Raw genomic sequence first — 23,708 nt, 5'->3', positions numbered from 1 at the left:
GAAACCAATATTACACTATATATTAACTAACTAGAATTTAAATAAAAACATGAAAAAGAAAAAAGGGTCTGTTTCTTGGTTTGCCTCTCTTTTTGCCCCTTTGCTCATTTGTTTCTTAAATTCCACATGAGTGAGATCATATGGTATTTGTTTCTCTGACTGACTTACTTCGCTCAGCATTAATGCTCTAGCTCCATCCATGTCGTTGCACATGGAGAGATTTCTTTCCTTTTATGGCTTAGTAATATTCCAGTGTGTGTGTGTGTGTGTGTGTGTGTGTGTGTGTGTGTGTGTGTGTTTGTACACACACCCCACATTTTTTTATCCATTTATCAGTCAATGGACACATGGGCCATTTCCACATAATGCTGCTATAAATATCAGGGTAAGGGGTGTGTGGTTGGCTCAGTCAGCTGAGCGTCCAACTCCTGATTTCAGCTCCAGTCATGATCTCATGGTTCATGGGTTTGCGTCCCGCATCAGGCTCTGCGCTGCTGAGTACTAATACCAGTACTAATACCAGTACTGTCTCTTCCTCAAAAACGACTGTCATTCGTTTCATTTGATCGAAACACCTGTTTGGTGTTTTAATTAATATGCATCATATCCTGCAGCACAGAGCCTGCTTAGGATTCTCTCTCTTTCCCCTTCCCTCACTCATGCTCTCTCAACATAATAAACAAACATTTAAAAATAAGTATCAGGGTACGGGGTGCCTGGGTGGCTCAGTTGGTTAAGCATCTGACTTCGGCTCAGGCCATCCTCTCACGGTTCCTGGGTTGTTCAAGCGTCAGGCTCTGTGCTGACAGCTCAGAGCCTGGAGCCTGCTCTGGTTTCCATGTCTCCCTCTCTCTGCCCCTCTTTGCTCCTGTTCTCTCAAAAATAAACAAACATTGAATCTCTCTCAGAAATAAACAAACATTAAAAAAAAATTTTTTTTAAATAAGTACCAGGGTAAAATGTTAAGCAGAGTGTCTAAATTGATTTTCACTCTACTATAGTCTAATCAGTATCTCTCTAAATTAATAAAGAATGTGTGTAAGTAAAAAATGGCCCAAATCAGTGGTTCCAAGCTATATATGAGTCAGAATCTTAAGAGATAAAATCAAACCCAGCTTCGTTTTCTATTCCCCAGCTACCCAGCCCATGTCTGCAGGACAGACTGAAAATCACTAGCTGCTATCACTACAATACAACTCCTGTGTAAAATTCACTGTGTTCAGAAATATAATTACACACACTCAATCAGATCCCGCCTTCAATAATGACTGTAAAATTACCTTTCGTAGGTCCCAAGGAGAGAGGCGTTGGACTGTGCTCCCCACTATCCAGATTCATGTCTGAATCATTTTGTAAACATACTGTGAAATATAACTAACATCTCTTCTACTACCTTAAAGCTATCATTTTCTCTCATTTTTGCCTCCTATCCCAGGGTTCACCTCTTATCCTTCCAAATGCCTACGATCCATTCTGTGCTTCTCTATTTCCTACCACTGCACCACATCCTGTGTTAATTCCACAGCCAGCTAGTTGCACTCTTTTCTGCTTTCTTCAACTAATACCAGTACTGTCTCTTCCTCAAAAACGACTGTCATTCGTTTCATTTGATCGAAACACCTGTTTGGTGTTTTAATTAATATGCATCATATCCTACAGTTAGCTTCAACTTCATGTTACCACTACCACAGCCTGAAAAGAACCATTCATGCTTTTCTTAGTGCTGAACAAACCAGGTAGGATGAATACTTAAGCTCAAAAGACAGTCCAAGGAACAGACTTGTTTCACTTGTCAGCAGAGAAAGAGAGTATTTAATAAACTTAAAGCAGGATCTTGTTACTTCATCTCTTTAAAAAATTGAAATGTTAATGTTCTTAAACACGGTCAGCTTTACTGAAAAGAAACTGCTCCCTATCCTTATACAGAAGGAATCCTAACCACTCTGATATACCACCTTCACTATTTTGAAAATCTGAAAATCCATTAGTATGTTGGGTTATTGTGTTTTGTTTTGGTTGTTCTCATACAGAATGGCACAGTGTTTGAAGAAAAAAAAAAAAGGAAACAAATTAAAAGAATAAAAAACAAATGCCAAGAAAATAAGACAGAAAATGGCATCACGCAACTGTTAGAACTCCTCAGGTAAGTTGTATCGAAGCACTTTCTTCCTGACCGAACATTCTGCTACTAAAGCATAAAAATAATACAGGGCACCTGGGTGGCTCAGTCAGTTAAGCATCTGACTCTTGATATCCAATCAGGTCGTGATCCCACGGTTCATGAGTTCAAGCTCTGCATTGGGCTCTGTGCTGACAGTGCACCACCTGCTTGGCATTCTCTCTCTCCCTCTCTCTCTGCCCCTCCCCTGCTCACTCACTCGCTCTCTCTCTTAAAATAAACAAACATTTTTTAAATGCTGCAGACAAATTAAAAAGAAAACAATAAAGGTAACATGAATTCCCTTCGCATATAGCGACTATGCCTAGAATATAGCCAGCAATTAACATTTACTTGATATACTAGTGTTAAACCATAAAGAACTGTCAATATTCAACTGTTTTTGACTAACAGAATGACAATTTCCTGTGTTTCAATTTAGTATCAATTTTAACACAAGAGGGAGGAAAGGGTAATGTGAAGATAGAAGAACTTGTGCCGCAAGGTCTGCACACAGCTTATAAGTAGAAGAGGAGGTCCCGGGTCCAAACACAAGCCCTACAGGGCCTCTGCCTCCCCATCGGGGCATGGGTTGTGTTCCCCCCCTCTCCTGAGACTGCAGACATTCTCTCTGGGTCTAATAACCAGAGATTCCCAATTTCTAAGCAATCCCAATTTCATGCAATTCTAATCCTTTTCAATAAAGCTAAGTTAGTTCAAGTTAATGATAATTTAAAAAATAAATTCAGAAAGAAAGATATCTATAAACACCACTTTCCAGGGTGATAGAGAGGTGGACTTCTAACCAGGATATATTTCAGCCCAGTCTGGCATTATGGCATGTTGTTCTGAGAACTGGAATAATGTCAGAAGATCAAAATTTTTATCCTTGTTCTACTACTAACTGTGTGATTTGGGTTAGCCAACCTCTTTTAGTCTTAGTTTTCTCATCTGCAAAGTTTTGCTAAGACAGTTAAATTAAGGACCATATGATAGGAACTCAACAAAGTATTCCCTTCTCTCCCCCTCCCTCTGACACAATTCTCTCTCCATGTAAAATATTGTACATTTCTCACAATGGTGGCTGGTCATGAGTTGCTCCCAAAACTACACTCCTGATTCCAGGACTTTTCTCATAAAGTTCCTCACATCTGGAAAGGGTCCCCTCCAACAGTACTGATTTTAAAGAAACTGTCATTCACTATTCCTGACCCCTCCCATCTCTTTGGTACTCTATTAGCAAGATTACATGCGGTAAGTACGAGTTAGCTTTATCTCTCAAACTAGACTCTTCACTTTCTGACAACTTCCTATCAAGTCCTCAGTATTTTCTCCCGAAATTAGCTCAGTACCAAGCACATAGGAGAATCTGAATGTTCCTGACTGATTTCTACCCCTAGCCTCTATGTAAAGAGATATAAAAATTATCGTGCAACTGGGGTGCCTGGGTGATTCAGTCGGTTGACCGTCTGACTCTTGGTTTCGTCTCAGGTCATGATCCCAGGGGTGGTGGGATAGAGTCCCATGTCAGACTCTGCACTGGGTGGGGAGCCTGCTTAAGATTCTCCCTCCCTCTCCCTTTCCCTCTCACCCCCCTCTCTGTGCCTCCCCCACTCGTGTGTGTGGGCTCTCTCAAGAAAACAAAAATTACTGTGCAACTCTGAAGTATATTATAGATTAAGAATCTCACACATTCTAACTCATTAAACCAGAACTATCAATCAGCATTATCAGGTACTGGTAATTTTACTGCTACTTTTCAATACTGTTTATATTCCGATAAAAGGAGCCAACTCTCTACATACGTTTACTGTTAGCTGTGGATGGTCTAGAGCAAAAAACTCTGACAGATTATTTTGAACCTACTAAATAAAGCTCTCTTCCCTCTTTGATACAATCTTTTAGGTCTCTTCTTGTTCAGTTAGTGCTTAAACAATGTCTGCATTCTTTAGAATTATAATGCTTAATCATTAAACTTCCTGAATGGAAAAACAACAAAAGTTCAGAATTCTATCATATTATATCATTTGTCCCACACTTACTTTTATAGGAAAATTAGTAATTTATAGAAAGCGAAACACCCCAGAATGTCTTGCTGCATTACTTACAGGGCACATCAAAGATACCCGGAGGCTAGTTGTAGCAATTTCACTGTCAGGATCTGCAGTAAGTTTTTCTTTAACTTTAAAAAGAAAGAAAAAGAATTTAAAAAGTTTTTCAACGAACTGTAATAATTATGAACAGAATTACAGAAATATATATCATCTTATTGTTGATACGTTTCCCAAACATTTCCAATAGGTCAACCAACTATAAAAACATAAAAACCCCCGAAACATTAAGGATTAACATACTGAAAACACAATCCTACTTCCAGTATCAGGTTTAAGCATTACAAACTTGCAAACTCTAGATCACATGTTTAACTGAATTTTTAAGTTTCCTTTTAAAAGTAAAATTGCAGGTAAGGAAGAGTTTCAAAAACAGAAAGCTGCTTAAGGCTTCAGAACAATCCAACGGTTAGGAAAGGCACTTGGAAACCAGCAGTACTCTGGGCTTTAACGCTTTCCTCACACACACTCGTAACTTTATTAGGGAGTAATTTGTAAACAGAAGGGGCACAATATTCTTACACTTCCTTTGACAACTGAAAACTACAATGGACGTGGAATGTCTCTGCAATTTTATTGACCAGGTGATGGATACAAGGTACTGTATACACAAGCTAACAATTATACGTGTGGCCTTTAGGTGCCTAATTCTCAACACCATCCTGAGAATACATCAGGAAATGGAGGCCGCTGAATCCGAACAGGGCAAGCAAGAAGAACTACGGGCTTCTCTGGCTTCCCGCTCCAGGCAGGAAGATGGATACTGTGTCATTTCAGGAGATGAGGATGGTTTAAGTACAAGCAACGCAACATCATTTCAACAGCCCTACTTGGCTCCCTTTTCAATCTGTAGATCCTCTTTTCCCTTCCGGTTCATTCAGTTGGTATGGAAGGTAATTTGAGGGAAAATATTCTCTTTCCCAGGAAAATGTCTGTTCAATTGAATTAAGTTACTGAACTGAATTATTTACAGTTTGGGTTAGACTTTTTTCTCTATTATTACATAAAACAAAGCATCTGAGAAGGCAAATACTGTTGATAGTTATCAACATTCTTCTGCAAAAAGAGCCTCTTATTTAGGAATTTTTAAAAGGTACATTCTATTACACACTGGAGGTTCTGAAGACTTGCATTTCTATTTGCAAGTCAATGTATGCATCCAAATTACCACCAACCTGACATTTACCTAAATAAATTTTCATGAAAAACCCCCAAATCAGACTAGTTGGGATTTTAAAATTGATGCACTGGGAGTGATTTCTAAGAGAATGGTTTTGCACGTTAGAGGGCTCTGTTCTTAGAATACTTTTAACTCAAAATTCATTTCAAGTTTCTAATAATTCTTCCCAATTATTCCTGTATTGATGTATATGTGAGGCTTGCTTTTTTTTTTCCCTCCCCATTAAAGCATCTCATATGCTTAGTCTTACAAACATTACTAACTTTACTTACTTAGTGCTCTGGAATGATCAGGGTTTCTAATACCTTTCATTTTTAATCTCTGTAATAACATGGCTGACGTGAGCTGTCGTACAAGATATACAGACATGGAGTAATTCTACAAAGAAAGATAATCTGTATTAAAGACAAGAGATAATAGCCTATTTACAAAAAATACTTGTCTAAAAATTCTGGTTGCTAAAAATAACATTCAAGATAACTTTCACAGGAAGGTCAATGACTGGGAAGGGAAAAAAAATCAACTCAGCTATTCTACAGAAGACAAAAACTCAATCATATTAAAGGTATTTCTAAATCACTTAACCCTTTAAAACATCCATGTGAAAGATAACATATATCCGTAGTTTTCAAACTGTGTTTCTAATTTAGCAAAACTGCTATCTTAGGGGCAATGATGATATGAATGAGAATGTACCCTCTCATGCCTACTTCTAACTAAAATTGTTCTGTTTTTATGTATTGGAACTGTCAGAATATTTTCACTGAAGAACAGGTTCCACTGCAGAAAAAAAGTTCAAACACCAGGGATGTGAATTAACACTTCAAATCCAGAGTTTCAAAGTTCCAATTCTGGAAGAAGAAACCACTTCATACATGGCCTTGAGCAAATCTTTAAATGAACCCAGTATTAGCTTTCCTCTAAGAAAAACTCTGACAAATTAACTCCTGTTCCCAAATGCACATTAGGGAAGGGACAGCTACTGTAGTAAATAAGACGCACGGAGAAACGATAAAAATCAAAAAGACAAGCCCAGAAAAAAAAAACAGCATCCAATCCCATACCTCTAGGATCTGGCACAAAGGAACCTTCGTTAGCTATTTATAGAGCTATGAAGAGATGAAATATAATTTTACCTACATACTAAAAATCTCTTGCAATTTAACTACATATATTCATTCAATTGATTCTACAATAAATGGAATACTTTTAATAGTTACCAAAACAAGTATTTTAAATATTATTTTTAATGTTCTCCAACAGTCCTTTTAAGTATCTGAGGAGTACCCAATATAGTGTGCAGGTTTTAAGTCAATTAATCATTTTAATTATAAGGAAAGAATATTATTCTCATTATGTGGCAAAAAAACCCTTCTAGGTCTTCCATGTCTACAATCATTTACTCAAAAATCTGCAAGTTAATAATTACTTCAAAAAGATATACTCTTCTATTCGAATCCTTCTCCTAAGCTTTAAAGCCTTAATACTTGCTCATTTAACAACGTTCCTTGCATACAACACCCATTCTCAAGATTTTACTTATTCGTTAAGTAGGCCTCAGGAAATTAAGCAACTTTGCTAAAATCAAACAAGGGCCAACTTGGGACTAAGCCAAAATTTTCTGAATCTTTATCCAATGCTTCACTACATTACACATTCAGTTTGTGAAAATGAAAAATATTAGGAATCAGTGCCCTATGATAATAAAGACAAGTGAACAGTAACAATTCAAATATGAAAGCTCAAGAAAACAATCATTAAAGAGACAGTAATATTTTTATAGTCCAAATATTAATACAAAATATTCTTTATGTCCAGCTCTGCAACTGCCTTGGTGACACAACCACAAAATTCCTGCTATAGGACTCGATTTCTCCATCCATATAATAGGAATATTACCCTTTACCTCTATGAAACAGCAAAATTAAAGTTGATGTTCAGAAATTAACTGAAATCTCTTTTGCCATTCTATTATTTCTAAATATAAACAAATAGTTCTAAAATAGAAATCCCATGTTGTATTAGTCAGTACCCCATAAATGATATAACACATTTTGAGACTAAGAATTAGTAGAAAGCCAGGTTCAAACATAAAGGTACTGAAAACATAATGTATTTTCATAATTCAGGGATGTGAATTAACACTTCAAATCCAGAGTTTCAAAGTTCTAATTCTGGAAGAAGAGACCACTTCATACATGGCCTTGAGCAAATCTTTAAATGAACCCAATATTGGCTTTCTTCTAAGAAAAACTTTGACAAATTAACTCCCATTCCCAAATGCACGTTAGGGAAGGGACAGCTACATTATGAAAAAATAATGTATTTTTCACCATGTTATCTGAGGAAGCTGTTCATGTAAAGCTTGGAATGGATTATTTCCAACCACAACATGAGCGCATTTAAACATTTTCCTCAAAGCCTGATAAAGCTTTGTTCCCCTTCACAAATATATAACATCATCCAAAGTTTCCAGTTTCTTAGAACACCACTTAAACACACAAACACAACTGTGATTAAACAATTTCCTTAAGAAATACTGTAATTACACTCACTTCTTTTCCAAGAAAATAAAGAGATGGCATTCAGGAAACCTTAAACTTTTTAACCTTGAGAATCTCTACATCTCCACCCCAAACTGAAAATGACTGCTTCTTGGAGATTACAATCAGAAAACTGACAAGTTAGAGCTAGTAGCATGAGCTAAGAAAAAACAAATCAGCTCCTAGTGAGATCCCTTTCAGGCTACCCAGAAGAGAGTCTTTACCTTTCCGATTTCTGATGCCCACGAAATGGAAATCTGGTTTGGCACAGCTGAAGATAACCTAACTAAAGATGTAATATTCAAAGGGCGTCCAGGGCGCTTCTGTTCAATCCCATTTTTAGGTGGTGGTGCATAGCCCTAGAACCATAAGAAAGAAAAATAATTTTATATTCTCTGCAGGGGATCAAACATCTTCTCCAAGACAGATACAGATTTGCCTGATTTCACTTATACTAAGTTATTCTTTTCTTATCCTGGAAATCATACAGTTGTCATCCTAAGTTCACCAACCCAAAAGAGGAAAATGATCTTCTTAAAAACGTTGTATTTTGGGGCACCTGGGTGGCTCAGTCAGCTGAGTGTCCGACTTCGGCTCAGGTTCTGATCTCATGCTTCAAGAGTTAGAGCCCCGCACTGGGCTCTGTGATGACAGTGCAGAGCCTGCTTGGGATTCTCTCTCTCCCTCTATCTCTGTCCCTCCCCTGCTCGCTTGCTCGCTCTGTCTCTCTCAAAATAGAAAAATAAACTTAAAAAAAAAATGCATTCAAATACTGGGGATGGGAAAGAGGGAAAACAAAGTCTGGGAATTAAAGAACAAATTAATGCAAAAATAAACTACTGGGACTACATAAAAATAAAAAGCTTCTGCCCAGCAAAGGAAACAATCAACAAAATTTAAAGACAACCTACTGAATGAACGACAGTTGCAAACGATATATCTGATAAAGGGTTAGGATCCAAGATCTATAAAGAACGTAAACAACTCAACACTAAAAAAAAACCCCCAAAGAATCCAAATAAAAACAGGGCAGGACATGAACAGACATTTCTCCAAAGACAACATACACATGGCCAATAGACACATGGAAAGATGTTCAGCATCACTCAACATCAGGAAAATGCAAGTCAAAACCACAATGAGGTGTATCACCTCACACCTGTCAAAATGGCTAAAATCGAAAACACAAGAAACAAGTGCTGGCAAGGATGTGGAGAAAAAGGAACCCTTGTGCAAACTGCTGGTGGGAATGAAAACTGGTGCGGCCACTGTGGAAAACAGTGTGAAGGTTCCTCCAAAAATGAAAAAGAGAACTAGGTATCTATCCAAAGAATGCAAAAACACTAACTCAAAAAGATATATGCACCCCTATATTTATTGCAGCACTGTCCATAATAGCCAAATTATGGAAATAGCCCAAATGTCCATCAACAGATGAATGGATGGATAAAGAAGAGGTGGTATATATGTACATTTTTAAATTCAGCCATAAAAAAATGAAATCTTGCCATTTGCAACATGGATGGAGCTAGAAAATATAATGCTAAGTGAAGTTAAGTCAGAGAAAGACAAATACCATATGATTTCACTCGTATGTGGAATTTAAGAAATAAAACAAATAAGGGACAAAAAACAGACCAAGAAACAGATTCCTAACTATAGAGAACAAACTGACGGCCACCAGATGGGTGTGGAGGATGGGTGAAATAAGTGGTAGGGATTAAAGAGCACACTTATCATGATGAGCAGTGAGCAATGTGTAGAACTGTGCAATCACTATGTTATACACCTGAAACTAATGTAACACTGTATGTTAATTATACTGGAATTAAAATTTTAAAACAATAAAATTTTAAAAAAATAATAATATATATTTGTTGTAGTTTGTGGGGAAAAAAGGAACAAATTAATGAATCTCAAAGGAATTACTAAAGTCTTATGAATAAGAAAAAAGCTCTCCACTGCCTTCACTCCAGTAGAAAAGAAACGGTCATCTTTGAAACCAGATCATGTTGACAAAGAATAATCATTACTTCAATTGACATTAAACTAGCTTGATGACTCTAACACTGGAATTTAAGCTTTATTCTACTTTTTCCAGTTAGTATTTGTTTTAAATAGCAAGTGTACTCATTTTTGATTCACATTACACCCAATTCTCAATTACCAAAAGACTTTTCAGTTTGTAATTTTCAAAAGTAAACTAGTGAAATAAGCCATACAGAGAAAGGCAGATACCATATGTTTTCACTCTTATGTGGATCCTGAGAAACTTAACAGAAACCCATGGGGGAGGGGAAGGAAAAAAAAAAAAAGAGGTTAGAGTGGGAGAGAGCCAAAGCATAAAAGACTCTTAAAAACTGAGAACAAACTGAGGGTTGATGGGGGTGGGAGGGAGGGGAGGGTGGGTGATGGGTATTGAGGAGGGCACCTTTTGGGATGAGCACTGGGTGTTGTATGGAAACCAATTTGACAATAAATTTCATATACTGAAGAAAAAAAAAGTAAATAATATATTTTTTAGAAAATTAAAATTTCTGGGTGGCTCATCGGTTAAGTGTCTGACACTTGATTTCAGCTCAGGTCACGATCCCAGGGTTGTGATATTGAGCCCCAACACCAGGCTCCATGCCCAGAGTGGAGCCTGCCTAAGATTCTCCCTCTTCTTCTCCCTCTGCCCCTCCCCCACTCATGCGAGCCACAGGCACTCCCTAAAAAAATTAAAATAAATGATAAAATAAAATAAAATTTCTTAGCTGTGAAAACATCTATGTATTTAAAAAAAAAAAGCAAATACCATATCTTGGTATGTAATTTAACTATGTACCACTGAGAAGAAAAAAATACAAAGTTAGTGACACAGTCTAGTATATTACTACTTATTTCTGCATGCACAGCAAAGAAATATAAGCAAAATGAATTGGCTAACGTATTCCTTTTAAATATACTGAAGAATCTTCTGAAGGACTTTTCACTCAGTTATCAATGCATATGTTTCATGGTATCTCCCAATACACCACCAAGAGCTCTGGAGATAAAAGTATTCCTTAAAACTATATTCCATTCCACTAGCGTCTCTTAGATTTCCCTGAAGGTCACTGACACCCTTAAATCAGCTGCATGTGTTAATGCTGATACAGTCTGGATCTTATGACAATGTACTGATCAAAGGTTTTCAAACAACAACCAGGATTCATGAACCTTCCTTAAAATGTTCTTAAATCATTTATTGGCTAAAAAACCCAAGGAGGCTAGCTAACCAGTCATGCCACAGGAACAACATCAAGGCTGCACAAGTATAGGCAATGACAATACATTACAGCTGCCACCTGGTAATCGGCAATTGTAAGATACCTCTGGGTTTTGGTGATGTTGAAATATGCATGTTAGAAACAATGAAATATAGTATTGGTGGTATTACACAATTAGGGGACATCCTTCACTGCCTCATAGGAGATAGGATAGTAATTATTAAGTGGGAATTCACCTAACTTGCAATCTACAACTTGCATCAAGACTCTGAAAATCACTAAAAATAGTTTGAGAAGGGGAGAAGAAAGTCAAAGAGAGTAACTTAACAGCCATTTATACTATGGAAAAGAGAAACTGTGTGTGTGTGTGCCTGTGTACATGTATGTAGAAAGGTTATGCCCATCTAAAGTTGTTCAAGTGAAATAAAACAAACAAACAAAAATCATTCCCTTATAAAGAGACTCTAGGAATTGGTTCAATGAGCAAACAGTATAAGGAATATCAACACCAAGATCTGGGTAATTCTGAACGAAACCTGTTTTGTCTGTTTCTGGCCTGGAAGTTAATTTGGTCTTCTGGTATGTCCACTGGTAGGTTAACCAAATAAAACAATGGTACAGGGTCTGCCAAGATGATAAAAATAACACACGAACTTGCTAAACAGTGAACTCTGTAAACTGGAATCTGAGACACCGAGCAACAGCTTTAAGTCAGTATGACACAGGGAGAGAGCACCAAGAGCAGGGAGAGTAAGAGACTTTAAAAATGAGGTTGTCTGCAAATGCAAAATCAATTATGGTACTAGTCTTAGCCACCTAAAGTATTTTAAATCTATTCTCCATCCCACCTGACCAGTTTGATTTCATTGGTAGTTCTGAGTTACCTGTTAACTTCTCTTCTCCTTCTGAGCATTAGCATCACACCTCCACTCAATCATCAATTACCTGGTTACTGAGAACAGGTTATATAATTGCAATTTTCTAGAATATAAATGTGTAGCTTTAATATATTTCTAACAATCTTCCACAGCTAAAGCAAAAATAAAATTAAGTTCTTTTGATAGGGGACCTCTGGAACAAGTTTAAAAGCTTTCTTAAAAAGGGCTGCCAGAGAGCCAGTAAAAGATAGTCTGTTAGTGTCAACCTAATATTCCAATAAAAGATTCAAAAACTTTCTGTGCTGTGCTGTATGACATCCTACCTGACTGGTAACTGGGACAAAAGTTGACGGTGTTGTTCCTTTACCATTTCCCCCTATATTTTCTTATTTTTTTTTTAATTAAAAAATTTTTTTAATGTTTATTTATCTTTGAGAGAGAGAGAGAGAGAGAGAGAGAGAGAGAAAGAGAGAGAGGTTGAGCATGGGAGGGGCAGAGAGAGAGGAGACACAGAATGTGAAGCAGGGTCCGGGCACTGAGCCATCAGCACAGAGCCCCACTCGGGGCTGGAACTCACTGACCATGAGATCATGACCTAAGCTGAAGTTGGACGCTCAACTGACTGAGCCCCCCCGGGAGCTCCTCCCTGACATTTTCTAATTACTACTACTACCACTACCTTAAAACGACCAACAAAGATTTACTTTTTTACTGCATTATAAAAATTGTCAAGGGGTGCCTGGGTGGCTCAGTCACTTAAGCATCCAATTCTTGGTTTCAGCTCAGGTCATGACCTCATGGTTTCATGAGTTTGAGCCCCGCATCAGGCTCCACGCTGAGTGCAGGGCCTGCTTGGGATTCTGTTTCCCTCTCTCTCTGTCCCTCCCCCTTTTGCAGTGTCTGTCTCTCTCAAAATAAATAAACTTTAAAAAAAAAAGTGTTTTCAAGCATACACAAAAGTAGAGAGAACAGGAAGTACCCACCAACTAGCTTCAATAATTATCAACATGTTGCCAATCTTGCTTCATTTGACTCTGGCTCCACCCGCAGCCCACCCAAAAATACACACCCTACCCATATACACATTTATTCTAGACATGCCACTTGATCCATACTTTTATACACATCTTTAATAACGTCTTTCAAAATAAAATCACAACCTTACAAAATTAACTTCAATTCTTAAAAACTACCTAATATCCAGTCTATATTCAAATTTCCCAACTGCCTCAAATGGTTTATTATTGAACATTTCAAACATACAAAAATAGAGAAAAAAGTATAATGAATTCCTATATACCCATCACTCAATTCAATACTTTAATACTCCCATCCCAGATTATTTTAAAGCAAATCCCATACATATCATTTTATCCATATACAGCCTGGTATACAAGATGTCCTTTTACAGTCTGATTCAGAATCCAAACCTCAGTAGGTTCTGAATCCACTGATTCAGAATCCAAGCCTCACACTATGCTTAGCTGTCTCTAAAATCTCCTTTATTTATATGTGTGTGTGTCCATATATATATATCCATATAAACTATATATATATATAGTCCATATATATATGTCCATATATACTATATATATATGTGTGTATATACACTAAAGAATAATATGTGTACATACACATACATACATATACACACTAAAGAATAAATTTTATTCTCCCCCACCCTCGCTTCTTCTTTTCCAATGTCATTTTCTGTTGGAGTTACCAGGACTTTTGACCTGAAGAATGACCTTACCTTCTAAATGAGGCATATTGCTTCCTCATGGTACGAAGTTCTGTTGTTCTATCTCCTGTACACGTTTTAAGCTGGTAATTAGCTATGCAGACTTGATTAGATTAAGATTCAAATCAGATTCAGACACAAAACTTCAAGGGGAGTGCTACATACTTTCCATTGCACCATATCATGAAGCAAGTTTGCCCCATTTTCAGGGATGCCAAGATTGAACAGGAATTCAGCTCATGTCAGCCGATCCCTCCACAGTAACATTCCCCCATCAAGCTTTGACCTAATGGTTTTAGCATCCATTGATGGTTACCTAGAGTGATTATATAATTAGAGATTTGAAAAGAACAGTTTTCTTATCCATTATTCCCTTTGCTTATATTAAAATTTTTCCTTAAAAAACTCGACCATGTCAATATTGGGTTACCCTGAAATCAATGACTCTCTGCCTTTACCAATTTCAGAATAATGAATTGGTGCAACTCCAGCAGTTTATTTCAGCATAATGATAAACTTGATCATGTATGTGATGGTTTTGAGTCCACTGTAGTTTTTAGATGCCAACATTATCCTATCTTAAGGCCAAAGAATCTCTTCAAATTGGGGGACAGAGGTGTATGTTTAAAAGAAGAAAATGCTGACTTTACCTCCAGATTTACTGTGAGGCAGACCATCTGCATGACTAATACATACAGGAAAAAAAACATGTATCAGAAAAAAGAAATCCATGAACACAGAAATAGAATATATTAGGATAAGAGGCCTAGCACTGAGAAGAATTCTGACTGCACCAAGAGGAAATATTTGATTTTTGTCAGCTGAATTGTAGCACACGTCCTCGCCATTCTACAAAATCTTTCCGAGTAATACTCCCACTGTCAATCCACTTCTACGACCCCCCAACCTTACAGCTCCACAGAATGACAGAAATTTCTCAAAATCTGTTTAAAAAGAAAAATAATTCAGTCTCTCACAATAACTCTAATAAGCAAGGAGGATCTTTCCCTCCCCACCCCTTCTGTCCTTAAAAACATAAAATGTTCTCATCTTGCTGTCAGTCTGGAAGTCAAAGATAGGGTGAGGGGGATACTCTCAGAGACCACTTCATTTTTGTCTGTCCATGCTGCACTTGTCATTCCACAAGTCCTGCTATGAGCTGCTTACTGCTGTCCCTGTATCAAGGTAATCTAGAAAATCAATGCATGAAGGCGTCTCCTAAAACTTGTTATCATGACATGGGTAAAACCGCACAGAAACTGCTTTCATCACTATTTGACCCTTAAGAATCTAGGGACACGATGCTATTATCAAGGTTATACCCTTTCTCATTCGGTTGTCTCCCTGTATACGCAGTATCATGGTTCCATAATGACTGAGTGCTGCAGTAAGGTCTACACAGAGGAACTTGTTCCAGGACACAAACTCAAATATATTCACAGTTCTCATGGGAAATTCCATGACTGTGTCAAGCTTATTCCTCTAGGATTTGCTATGCAATAAACTAGGATCACAGGCAAGGACCACATATTAAACTTCTTTGAGATCTGTCAATGTTTCTTATAACTGGAACAAAGTCCCTGAGGATCTTCATGGTGGTGAAGAGCTCAATATATTAATTCCCGCAAGGTCACTGGAGTTTCCTCTTCTGAGGCTGCAGTATACTCAACATGATTTTCATAAACCTGCTTCATGCCAGTAAACGCTCCATATTTCATTACCTCAATCAATAACAATTGTGGATCAAGAGAGGGTTTGAGGAGTTTTCTATCAGTTGCATATAAATTTATGTCAGTCATTCACAGAAGTTCACAGGGCTGAAAAGCCTCTTTGGGAGAGGCTGGCATTTGATTTCAGGGATGGCCCTATCAGGGTCAAAAAAAGCCCCCCCTACCCATCCCCAAGCTCCCACTGCTTTGTTTTTAAAATCTGCCTTTGCCTTTGTCCTAACACTCCACTTCTTCACCTCCTTCACAAGTACTCAGGGAGCTCCTGCAGGGCCCTCGCTCCAGAGGGGAAGGCCAGATTCATCACACAGTAACTGATCTGTTCACAAACAGCCTCATGTAAGTACTGAAGGGTTAGCTGGTGCTTCGGGAAAGAAACCAGCAGTAACTGAGTAACACTGCACCAGAGAAAGTACTCCACTGCCTAATTTCTTCTCTCTCAAAAGGACTGAAAGAGACAAAATTCAGAGATACTCAGAGTTCCATAATGGTACTGCAGATCTCATGGATGAGGACATCATTCCAAAGCATAACACTGCTGTATTTGGAGTATTTTGTGGAACTGGTGTGTGTACCCACCATATTTTCTGCAGCAAAGCCAGAGTTTCCACAGAACCTCACACATTTCAGATAGCCCGCATCACTGGCATAGTCATATACTGGACAGGTCTTCAAGGTAGGTCTCATAGACACCAAAAAGATCTTCACAGTTTGCTCTTTCTTCAGGGGTGGTGACAGAGTTAAAATAGCAATGAAAGTCAAGGGTCAAAGAGATTTTAACACACCCCAAACAAAGAAAACTGGATATGAATAGCCATGGAAAGTGTGCACAAGGGGTTCCACAATCTGTGATTTTCTCAGAATTTCTCTGCCACACATCTGGCCACCCACCGGCATCCTTCAGCTCCAAGTAAAACTGCTTCTTTCCTTAGTTCAGATCTTTGTATGATCGATCCAGATAAAAGACAGCTCCTGAGAATCCACTGTGGCTGACTGCCAACAACCCGAGAAGCAAAATGTCTCACCTGGGTTTTGAACATGCCAGAGGCCATGTAAGCATTCCTCCTGACCACACCTCCTCAGCCTCTGTAATTTCCCCTCTCATCCCCAAAGGACGATCTCCATGCTCTCAGACCCACGGATATCTTTCAAAAGGAGTCAGGCAGCAACAGTGCAGTGTTGCTCAAACTCTTGGGCACCTCTCAGGTCTCTAAACCCACAAGCTGTGAGGAGACAAATGGGACTCCTGACGACCAAGTCAGATCTTTGACTACAAGGACTGGCTTTGGTCATGGGCTAGCTTCACTTTGGGGGCACAAATACCATCATCTGGCTCTGGTAGAGCCCAGAGTCCTGGACCATGTTGTCCGGCCTGCTTAGCTATTCACGAGTGCTGCTTCTATTATCTACTCCAGAGCCAAGTCTGAGTGCTCAGCAGGGATGCTAAACAGCTCCCCTAACTCCTTCTCTGTAGTCACGATGGTTTCTGCTGTGCTGGAATGGCAACTTAGCATACTGGTGGAATCAGTGTTCTCACAGCACATCCTCAGTTAAATACACCTCCACTTGGTAGTGCCTGACAAACAGGCCATGCTCTCCTACTTTTCTGATTATGGCTTTACTGAACAGCTGCACTGATTCACTGGCTTATTCAAAGCCTTAGAGAAGACAGATACACAATCAAGTTCAACAATTAAGTGTTATTTTTAGATCTGACTAACAGGATTTAAAGAGTCTAGAGTTATCTATCAGGCCAGAAACAGGCTGTTCCCACTCTGTGTGTGTGTGTGTGTGTGTGTGTGTGTGTGTGTCTCCCCTAAGTGCTGACGCCCATATACAGCTTCACTGCTTAAACAATGGATTGTCAATCAAATACCACTTCATCCATTCCCCAAAGCCCAAGCCTGGAACCCTTGATCTCCATGTTCGGTCACTCTCAGCAGCCTCTGCCTTTCACCATCTCATCCATGGAGTAGGCCCAGCTCAGTCAGACAACTACCACAACATGCTGCCCTTTATATGCAAGTCATGTCCTATTATGCCATTTGATACAATCCTAAGAGTCATTCACAGCTTCCCTGCTTCCTGGCACAAGACATTCCAGGCTCACCTTTTCCAACTCCCCTAGACCTGGAATCAGCCATTTCTTCAAGGAGTCATGAATCCCTCTAGTGGAAAACAGTATTTAACCTGGAGAGTAAGACTGTTCAATGGTGCTGAGTTGTCACTGATTCTATGCCTTGTATTTAGACTAAACTTACACACAAGCCTGGTAAATAAAAAAGAAACTTACAGGCAAAGGAAACAGCTTCCCATTTACTTTTATACATAGACTATTGGGATAGTTGTCTTCTTGAGGGCAACTTGTCTCTGCCAGGCAAAGTCTGCATTAAGAAAAAAAAATTCTTATTAAAGAGTATACCCAAACATGCTTATGTATTTTCAAGTTCAGGACTATATGCACATAGTTAGCAAGTATAAAATTAACAGAAACCTTCAAACTCACCTCAGCTGAACCTGGACTGTATAATCTCTCCTACCACCTGGCAAAAAATCCCTGTTGGAAAGAGAAAGAAACTGGGTTAAGAAGGTAAAACAAGAATTCGCAAAACATTCTCACCAGAAAGAAAGCATTATTAGTATTTTTATTCTTATCTCTGAAGAGGAACAATACCCTACCAACAGCACAAGCCTTAATCAAAACACTGTTGTGATGACAACCATCATTCACTTAACATTTGGTCATGTCCTTACAGCAATTTTAAGGTATTTTCAATTCACAGGAACTTCTCATGATACAGTGTTTATTGCAACAGGCAACAGATTTGGTTAACATGAGAAGGAGCACCCTCAGTTCTAAAAGAGTTTAATAAATTTAGCTATTTGTTTATAATGGTTCTTAACCCCGGCTGACCATTTTAATCATGTGATTTTTTTTTTTAACTATATAGACCCATTCACCAGATAGTCTATTGTCTGCAATACAGACTGAGCATTAGTTTGTTTGTTTTTTTTTAAATGTTTGTTTATTTTTGAGACAGAGAGGGACAGAGTGCAAGCTGGGGAGGGGCAGAGATAGAGAGGGAGACACAGAATCCGAAGCAGGCTCCAGGCTCTGAGCTGTCTGCACAGAGCCCAACACGGGGCTCAAACCCATGAATCGTGAGATCATGACCTGAGCCGAAGTCGGACGCTCAACCGACTGAGCCACCCAGGCACCCCTAGACTGAGCATTAGTTTTTACAGCAGGTGATTCTTATATAGAAGCAAAACGGAGAACAAATGCCTAGAGCCTTGGCATCTCTGTACCACAGCAACTTTATAATCAAATATCCAATTAAGGACACAGAACGTCTTAGAATTTCTAGATGAGAACCTAAAGGAGTGCCAAATAAAATATTTCTGGCACTGAACCTTCCAAAGCCTCGCCACCCCAACTGGAGCCTACAATGCAGCAGCACTGTGACTGTTTGGGAGCTTGTCGGAAATGCAGAATCCCAGGCCCCACTACAGACCTACAGAATTAGAATCTGTGCTTTCCCATGATCCCCAAGGGACACGAAAGCACGTTATACTGTAAGAAGTAAATCTTGGGACCCTGTCAGAGAGAAGCATATTAGAAACGAGTTCCTTCTTGAGAGGGCATTTAGCCCTCACCTTGCTTTAACTGGGTCAGTCTTCTGCTCCGCTTTGTTCCCTCGAAGGCAGTAAAGCACAACAGTGACCAGCTTGAGTTCTATAGTCCGGCAAATTACTGAACCTGTGTGTGCCTCTGTTTCTCCATCTGTTCAAGATGGAAAATTGTTGCACCTCCCTCATGGAGGAGTTGTGATGATTAAATGTGTTAATAGCACATGCAAAGTGCCTGGGCAGAAAAAGTGCCCAACAAGTGTGAGCAGCCAGCTGCTACCATTACTAACTCTGCTTGCACGTTCCCTTGCCAATAGCCTCCACCCTTCTCAAATGTCTATTCAAAACCTCCCAGTATCCTAGACAACACTGACCTCTTGTGAGTAACCCATATCACTCCACTCATGAAAATCGAGAAACATTTCACAGTCTGGGTGCTGGTTCTACCACAAATGAAGACTCCATATTTGCTCTCAAAGGTGTCATGCTAGTAGGTTAACAGCTAGTAGGTAACAGATACATAGGACTAAAATGTGTTAAAGGTTACAGTAAATTCTGAAAAACAAGTGCTACAGAAAAGATGGAAGTTTAACTCTGTCTTAAAAGTTCAAGGCAGGGGGGCACCTGGGTGGGTCAGTCGGTTAACCGTCTGACTTCGGCTCAGGCCATGATTTTGCAGTCTGTGATTTCGAGCCCCATGTCAGGCTCTGTGCTGACAGCTTAGAGTCTGGAGCCTACTCTGGATTCTGTGTCTCCTTCTCTCTCTGACCCTTCCCTGCTTGCTCTCTCTCTCTCTCTCTAAAATAAACATTTAAAAAATTGGGGGGCGCCTGAGTGGCTCAGTCGGTTAAGCGTCCGACTTCAGTTCAGGTCATGATCTCACGGTTTTGAGTTTGAGCCCCACATTGGGCTCTGTGCTGACAGCTCGGAGCCTGGAGCCTGCTTCGGATTCTGTGTCTCCCTCTCTCTCTGCCCCTCCCCAGCTTGCTAGCTCTCTCACTCTCTCAAAAATAAACATTAAAAAAATTTTTTTTAGTTCAAGGCAGGGGCGCCTGGGTGGCTCAGTCGGTTAAGTAGCTGACTCTTGATTTTGGCTCATGTCATGATCTCACAGTTTGTGAGTTCATGCACCATGTCAGGCTCTGCACTGATGCAGGAGCCTGCTTGGGATTCTCTCTCCCCTCTCTCTCTGCCCCTCCTCTGCACACGCTCTCTCTCTCAAAATAAACGTTAAAAATTTTTTAAAATTTATTTTTAATGTATATTTATTTTTGAGAGAGAACGCGAGCAGGGGAGGGGCAGAGAGAGGGGGGGAGACACAGAATCCAAAGCAGGTTCCAGGCTCTGAGCTGTCAGCACAGAGTCCAATGCAGGGCTCAAACTCACAAACCATGAGATCGTGACCTAAGCCAAAGTTGGACGCTTAACCAACTGAGCCACCCAGGCGCCCCCAAAAAAAAAAAAAATTTTTTTTTAAAGTTCAAGGCAGTTATCACCATTAGTTCAATAAACTAGAAAATCGGGTTTGCACAGCAGTGGTTCTACCTACTTCTATTTAGACACACTTCCATCAGTAACAGTGGTCACCACTGCAGTGATTCTCAGCAAAAAAAAAAAAAAAAAAAAGCGGGGATCGGGTGAAGACCAACTGGAGATACGTAACAAAATCTTGTTGTGGTGGGAAACGTTTGGAAAAAGAGAAATGGCAAAAAACAGAACTACAAGGATAAATGGGAGAATGATATAAAGGGTTTTAAATAGCTTGTTTAAGGATTTATACTTTATTCCAGGATGGGAAATTAACATCAACTGGGAAATGCAATGGGCTATATATCTTCACAAACATGATGAGTAATGAGGAAGCATCTTCTGACATTCAGTTTCTACCAGTCACTGGTCTACACATGTACATCCCATCCATCAGATATGAAGCAGGAATTACTATATGCCAGGGACTGTGACAGGCTTTAAGAATATGAAAATGAGTAAGGTGTTGCTTTCATCAAGTTTGTAAATTCAAGTACTCAAATAAACGCAAGGAGGCTTCAATAGAAACTACGTACAAAGTGCAATGAGAGACAAAGTCTGTGTTGGGGGAAATCCAGAAAGGCATCATAGAAGAGCTAAGCTTTAAACTGGCCCTAAGATATGCCCTAGGACAGGGAGGAAGAGGATATGCAAAGCGACAGAGCTGTGACAGCCCAGTCGGGAGTATAAGCTGCCAGGGAGATGTGAGGATACAGAAGATGAGCGGCACAAGAAGCTGGAGACAACTGCCAGGCAACAGAGTGTGGACTTCACAAAGTATCACTCCAGGGTTTTTAAGTAGAAGAGAGAGAAAACTGAGTGGGCTTTAGAAAGATCACAGGATCAGCTGGGAGAGTCAGGGGACCACTGCAACTATATCGGCCAAGATGAAATCTATTTCAACAGAAACATCACTGAGTGATATTTAGGCATAAAAACTGACAGAACTCAATGACTGGCTACAAGAAGGTAGGATAAGGGAAGGGGACCATCTAGGCTGGACCCAGGTTTTGGAATGGTGCCACTGGCTTCACGTTGCTGCTACTCAGCAGGTTAAAAGGTAAAGCAAGTTCTGGCATTCAATCGCCCCAACCACAGAGTGAGGTGGTGATTATCTTTCCAATTTTACACACTGTACAAGTAAGATTCAACAGGCTTTAATAACTTACCCACCTAGGGGCATCCAGACTTAAGTGGCTGAGCCAGAATTCCGATTCCAACTGGTATGACTCTAAAGACCATGCTAGCTCCCTCAAGGGGAGAGTTGCATGGAATTTTAAATCACAAAAGAGACATAAAAGAAGGATCAGTGGAGAGCAGCAAACTGATGAGATGTGGTGGAGGCAGTGTGGGATAATACAACGAGGGCTCTGTCCTCTGTCCGGGCAGATCCTATGGCACTGATGAAATGGGCAACAGGAGAAAATATACCAAACAAAAATCTCCTTGAAGCCAGTTTATTTTTTCAACATTGCACCCCTGGTGCCTGGATCATCATAGATAGTAAATAAATATCTGCCGTGAGACTAAATGAATGAGTGAAAGAACAAAAGACAAATAAGCAGGTTTGGGAGGAAGGCAAGTGCAATTCTGGATGTGCCGTGTTCGATGTGCCTGTGAGTCATCAAAACAGGGCAGTGAGTAAGGACTCCAGGGCAAAGCAGAGATTTTGCAACCACCAACATAAAAACAACAAAGCACATTCACGGATACTATCAAGGAGTAGTGAGAAGAGAATCACAGACTGATTCCCGGGAACATGTAAGTGTGAGGAGCTGAGTCGGCCTGATTAGAGAGGCAAGTGGAAGGGGTAGTGTGAAAACCAAGAAGAGAGCTGAACTCACTGATCAATCTTCACCAAACATAATATAAAAAGAACCAACCCAAACCTGAATGTATTAGAGCCTCATTTAGACCTTACTACCATTACAGGCAAGGGGGGAAAAGCTGGATGCACAACAGCGATTCTCAAATTTGTGAAACACTGGAAACACCTGGGGAACTTGAAAAACTGGGTTCCATCTTCAGAGATTCTCTAATTGAACTGGCGTGAATGAAACATGGGTATTTAGAGCCTTAAAAGCCCCCCATGTGATTCTAATATGCAGCAAAGCATTTTGAACCACAGGCATAGAAGTTAAATGACACCACAAGAAGTGCATCTGGATCCAAATCCAGAATGTGTAATATGCTACAGAATCAATGAACTACTATTTTCAAAGAGGATAGTAAGAAGCATTGTAAGAGAGGAAACAGAGTTCCCTGGAGAAGTGATCAATTCCAGAACTTGGGCAGAGAAATGACAAAATGAACCTGAAGCATCCTGTGGTGCCCAAAAGTAATAGTGCTCAGAAACAGATGGAGACATACCAAAGAGCACAAGAGCCAACCGGAAAGAACAGCCAATGGCCAAAGGTAAGGCAGTTTGAACAATATAAATTACCATAGTGCTGCATTATAATCCAGAATACTCAAGAGCCTACACGGATACAAGTAAATAACTGAATAAATGGGAAAGAAGGAATAACTCTTCCTTACAAAAGAATGACTGTAATGTGAAAAAGAGTAAGGACAACAGAAAACGACACCATCGAACACAGAACGTTTAGGACAAAGTAACTGCTGAAGGAAAGGTCCATCAGAGAATGCTGAATTGGTGGACAAAAATCTGACGAGAAACAGAACAGGTGCCTGGTCTCAAAGTATCTCCCTTAAGATTTATTACTAACAAAGGAAAAACCAGCAACTTAGATTTTCCAACTTAGATTTAGTGCCAAAATCTAGTAAAGGGTACCTTACTCAAGTGATCGAGGTTAATTAACACACCAAAAATAAGATGTAGCAATATTATGTAGCCTGATATGATACATTAAGAAGGGCATATAACTTGAGGTATTCTTGCCAAAAAACGCATAGTCTCATGACAAAATATCAGACAAACCCAAAACTGAAAAATATTCTA

At 39.4% G+C, this 23,708-nt stretch overlaps 1 protein-coding gene across 5 annotated transcripts in view; it reads right to left on the bottom strand.

The window, feature by feature from the left end:
* PIAS2 (protein inhibitor of activated STAT 2) overlaps nucleotides 1-23,708 on the bottom strand; it is a 99,953-nt gene that overhangs the window by 30,224 nt on the left and 46,021 nt on the right. For all 5 annotated transcript variants that reach the window (XM_047086170.1, XM_047086165.1, XM_047086166.1 and 2 more), the window contains exons 4-8: nucleotides 18,096-18,146; nucleotides 17,883-17,973; nucleotides 8,217-8,351; nucleotides 5,722-5,827; nucleotides 4,267-4,340 (exon numbers count right to left, since the gene is read on the bottom strand). In XM_047086170.1, coding sequence (XP_046942126.1) covers nucleotides 4,267-4,340; nucleotides 5,722-5,827; nucleotides 8,217-8,351; nucleotides 17,883-17,973; nucleotides 18,096-18,146 — 457 coding nt within the window. The remainder of the gene's footprint in view (nucleotides 1-4,266; nucleotides 4,341-5,721; nucleotides 5,828-8,216; nucleotides 8,352-17,882; nucleotides 17,974-18,095; nucleotides 18,147-23,708) is intronic.

This window comes from Lynx rufus, unplaced genomic scaffold (assembly GCF_022079265.1).
Source record: "Lynx rufus isolate CCGP_SWC_20201006 ecotype Redwood Valley unplaced genomic scaffold, mLynRuf1.p SCAF_20, whole genome shotgun sequence".
Lineage (NCBI taxonomy): Eukaryota > Metazoa > Chordata > Mammalia > Carnivora > Felidae > Lynx > Lynx rufus.
Note: the sequence above shows the minus strand (reverse complement) of the source record. Positions and strands in the feature narration are given on the sequence as shown.